The following is a 5,183-nucleotide window of genomic DNA, read 5'->3' on the forward strand; positions in this document are numbered from 1 at the left end:
AGACCTCGCGAAAAAAGGTCTCCGCTCGCAATAAAAAGTTGCGCGCACGAGATCCAATTAATTAATTCTTGTTTGTATTTTTATTTTTACATGTATTGTAAACGTATAAAAGATCCACCGCGCCGTTAAGCTACCGCTATTTGCCGTGTCAAATAAACGAATTAAAAATAAAAAAATAATCTTGTTTTAGAGAATTTTTCATGTATAGAACAAGCTTTCTTTTTGTTAATTTTCATATGTATACATATAGATGTAGCGAATGCAGTTTTCTTAATTATATATTGAAGCAAGAAATATACAAGAATCGAACAAAAAATTGTATATGGACTTCGATGCGTTTTTTCAACTGTTTTTTGAGTGACACTATATAAACTTTTCATTCATAAATAGGCTTTGTAGTATGTATTAGCAGAATCAAAGTATGAAAGGCTGAGTGGAAATAGATCATCAATACATAAATCGAACGTAAATAATAAGCCTTCATTACGCTTTCCATCGATTCGCGTAAATTTGTTGCTGAGGAAAGTTTTAGTCGTTCCGAAACGAAAGCGCATACGATGATGAGCCTATTTTCGCCATGTTTTTATTGTCTCCTTAATATGGTGAAAATAGACACTTTACACTATTACTTTCATGCACGAACGCAATGCAACCGCCAAACAAATTAGGTGTGCCTTGGTATACACGTTCGCCTCAAACATTGAACCCAAGCGAACGGTGTATAGTTGTACAATGCTCGAATCAAGCAGTTGTGTGAGTACATCGTGTACGTACAGGAATGGAAGATACGCACCAAGCAACGCTAGCAATGATGGGTGGAGTGAAAGAGACAACTAGTGCCACAACGCTATGTTCACCATGTACGCACATGGAGCTCAACTGTACAGGAGAACTTGTGCACGTGTTGCCTTCCAGATTGTACATAAAATGTGTGCTTCAAACGAGCACAGACGACCAAGGGGAGAGCATGGTGTTTGATGTTCGGTTGTTTGGACAAGCTCAGTTGCCTGTTGAACGGCGAGCATTGTGTATCTTCACAGTTAGTGTAGCAAACTTAACACTCACCATAAGCCGTCCGTGATGAGTGCTAAGTCTGCTCACTGGCTGCCGAAACGCTCGGCTTACCGTTCAGAAAGCGACTGCGCTTGTTCGACCAAATATGTTTTTTAAATAGTCAATGATGACGTCATTAATAGCAGCGTAGCACGCTAGGTACATCATTCTATCGTGCCAGGCTTGAGAAGCGCTATATTCTGCGTGTAAAATACGTAGTATTTTGACTCTGGCATTCATAACTTTAATTTTTAATATCAAAATATCAAAAATCTAATGTTTTATCTATTGGAATCTGTTCTGAGAACTATTTCTTAGCACTATTATTCATGAAATGGCTAAATTATAAACATTTAAAACCTTAATTTCTGGCAGATTTAAGCTTCTTTTTGTAAATCTCGCAAAAAATTATGATTTGGTAAACTATCCGTTACAGTGGCCATAAAACCAGTGTTTTGTGACGGATAAGACTATGAATACGAAGCATGCAAAATGGAGTACATCAACAAACGGATTTCACCCCTCATTATGTAGCATGATGCGATTTGGCCAGGTTTAGCCAGCTGCCTTTACAGCAAGAATGTGCTGCAATGGTACAGCGAAAACGCAGTTCAGTTCATCCCAAAAGAGCTGAATTCACGAAAATATCTCCAGTTTTGTCCACTAGAGAATTATTCGGCGATAATGGGCCAGGAACTGAAAATGAAGGGAGCTGCCGCCAGCGACATTGGTCGAATAAAGTATTGATGGCATCGTCTAGACATGACCGTGACAGAAAGCTGTGAGAATTTCTTTGCATGGATGGATGAATGATTTGTTTCAGTTTTTTATGGAATAAAATGTTCCTTGCCTTAGTTTCATCCATATAAAACTTTTTGAGCTAAAAAATACACGCTTTGAAAGTGTCCTATTCCTAATCAATCTAGCAATTACAGTGGTACAGAAACATTTAGGAATAAATTGGGAAATATTTCTGACGATACGCCAGATCGAACACGAACATCTTACTACCACGTCGGAAATGAATTTTGTTTATTGTACGTCTCTTGCTAGTGTTGTGCTGTCAAACTCTGTGCATCCCCACCGGTCCAATTTGTTCTAATTAACTAAAAGCGAACCAATAAATATTCGTTAATTGATTAATTCTAAATTAGTTTTCGATACTTCTCAAGTCTCATACATGATTTGGTATCATTCCACTTTGACAATACCATGCGTATTCTCCACGCACATTAAATGCCCTCTATATTAGTTTTCTAGTTGGCCAAAAAAGCTAGCAAACAATAGTTTGCTTAGTTCAAATAAAAGTCAGCTCGATTGGCGTCACTCGGTGGATGCGTGTTGCTTTATATCAAATCAATAAATATTATAAATTGCATGCACCCTGGCACAGGCACAGTACAACGGAAAATTTAAAGTAAAATTGGTCAGGATTTAACTAACACACGTTGTATATGTTTAGAGAGCAAGGCCGATCCACTCAAAAGAAAAAACCGTTTAAATCAGTTTTGAGCGACAAATGTTTACAATGCTATCGAGATGGAAGTGGGTGAAGTACAGGTTCATGTTGATCTTTGGATTAAACCAAGGTACGAAGCATTTAGCTGTGTGCACTTAACTTACATAATATTTCCCCATTGTGAGATAATTGATAGCTTCCTTACATTCTTATCGTGGTTCACTATTTTTTCCCATTCCAACGATTAGTTAGGCACCAAAGCTTCAACGGACATCATGCATTGGATGTGGCTCTTGTTTCTATCTATTCTGTCCACGTCGGCTATCAGGCTGAAATCAGATCAACATACCAAGGACTGGTGGGAGCGAGCTGGCTTCTACCAGGTTTACCCACGTTCCTTCAAGGACAGTGATGGGGATGGAATCGGCGACCTGAACGGAATCACCGAAAAACTGTCCTACCTCAAAGATATCGGGATGCGCGGTTTTTGGCTGTCACCGATGTACAAAAGTCCGATGGCTGATTTTGGGTACGACATTTCCGATTTCCGTGACATCCAACCGGAGTATGGTACGATGAATGACTTCCGAAATCAGATCACCGAAGCCAAACGTCTCGGATTGAAGGTGATATTGGATTTTGTACCGAATCATTCTAGTGATGAGCACGAGTGGTTTGTCAAGTCAGCGAATCGAGAGGCAGGTTACGAGGATTACTACGTTTGGCGAGATGCTAAACCGAACCCGGATGATCCGAACAAGCCACTTCCGCCGAATAATTGGGTGAGATCGATCTTTGAACTATGGGGTATCATCAAGTCATTGATTGTTCATAGCTTTCAGGTTTCCGAGGTAGTGCGTGGCAGTGGAACGAACAGAGGCAACAGTTCTATTATCATCTTTTCACAGCCAAACAACCAGATTTGAACTTCAGGAATCCTAAGGTAGTGGAAGAAATGAAAGACATTCTTCTTTTCTGGTTGGATCTGGGTGTAGACGGATTTCGCATCGATTCTGTTGGTTGTATGTTCGAAGTGCCAGCAAATGAAAATGGAGATTTTCCAGATGAACCATTAAGTGGAACTACTGAAGATAGCGAGGATTTTGCCTATTTGGAGCACATCTACACTATCGATCGTCTGGAGAATGTTGAAATGGTGTATCAGTGGAGAACTCTGTTGGAAAATTACCAGACCCAACACGGAGGGGACACACGCATTTTGATGACCGAATCTTGGTCTAATTTGGACATTATAAAACCGTATTTCAAAGATATTCAAGGACATGAAGGTGCCCAAATGCCGTTCAATTTCCGGTTAATCACCGAACTTAATATAACTTCAACTGCATACGATTTCAAGAATGTGATTGACTCCTGGATGGCGATCGTGGACGACGGCTATGCGGCCAACTGGGTGCTTGGTAATCACGATCGCAGTCGACTTGGTACACGAATGGGTGAACAGCGGATAGATTCAATGGCGATGATTGAGCTTACACTTCCTGGTGTGAGTGTGACATACCAGGGTGAAGAGATCGGAATGACCGATGTCGATATATCGTGGGAAGAAACCGTTGATCCAGCAGGTTGCAACGAAGGAATAGATAATTATGCAGCCAAATCGCGTGATCCAGTGAGAACGCCTTTTCAGTGGGATGATAGCAATTTGGCTGGATTTACAAATGGCACGGGTACCTGGCTGCCGGTAGGATCAAATTACCGCAGTATTAATGTCAAAGTGGAAAGTAGTGTGGCGAAAAGTCACCTTAACATATTCAAAAGTTTGATGAAGCTCAGGGAGAGTGATACGTTTTTGTACGGTGATTGGCGAACGATAGCGATCAATGAGCAAGTTTTTGCGATCGTTCGCGATCTTAAAAGCTCAAATAGATATATCACGCTGGTAAATCTTGGGAGCTCTTCACAGACCGTGGATGCTGGAAAATTCGTTAAAAATATATCGAAAATTCTGATTTATGCAATCGTCTCTGGAGCGTCTTCTCACAATCCGGGGTAATATATGCATGGTACGTAACGTTTACATAAAAAATATCTGTCAAACTTTTTTTATTATAGAGACTCAGTTACTGCAAGTAACATAGTGCTTCAACCATACGAAGCGTTCGTCTTGGAAGCAGAACGTTCAGTTGATCGGAAAATGCGAGCTGAAATTTGCGAAAGATGGTTAATCGATTAAGAGTGTTGTTACTGATTTCTATTTCATCTGAACTTCAGAAAACATATTGTAGTTCTAGTTAACAAGTGGCATCAAATATTGTTTTAGGTAGCCCCTTCTCCGCTTGTTACCTCATTTAGTTGTTATCGCTGCCAATCACACAATAATATGCTGGTCATTCCACCAAGATTTACAAGTCAATTTTTTATTTTATTCGATTTTTTTGCCTTCTTTAACAAAAAATAATCTAGACGTGAAGTAGATTTGTACGGATTTTCCTCATCAGTAACTAGCACTACGTTGGGGCCAGTTAGATGATGAATTAAAATTGACACTATGTAGACGCCAAATCCAAAAAATCATGTCTTGCATGAACGCAACAACAGCTGGCTGCTAACACAGAACCCTATATAAGTCAAAAAATTTTGCTGATGAGAAAGCGGAATCCGAAACCGTCTTTTGGTATGAGAAGCAAAGTCTGGTATGTACAATGTA

At 39.8% G+C, this 5,183-nt stretch overlaps 1 protein-coding gene across 1 annotated transcript; it reads left to right on the forward strand.

Annotated features, from left to right (window-relative positions):
- Positions 1–2,774: 2,774 nt before the first annotated feature.
- Positions 2,775–5,183, forward strand: LOC131690339 (maltase A3-like). Its single transcript, XM_058976042.1, has 3 exons — positions 2,775–3,294; positions 3,348–4,525; positions 4,589–5,183. Exons 1-3 carry the CDS (start codon positions 2,788–2,790, stop codon positions 4,707–4,709), a joined length of 1,806 nt encoding a protein of 601 aa, XP_058832025.1. The 5' UTR covers positions 2,775–2,787; the 3' UTR covers positions 4,710–5,183.

This window comes from Topomyia yanbarensis, chromosome 3 (assembly GCF_030247195.1).
Source record: "Topomyia yanbarensis strain Yona2022 chromosome 3, ASM3024719v1, whole genome shotgun sequence".
NCBI lineage: Eukaryota > Metazoa > Arthropoda > Insecta > Diptera > Culicidae > Topomyia > Topomyia yanbarensis.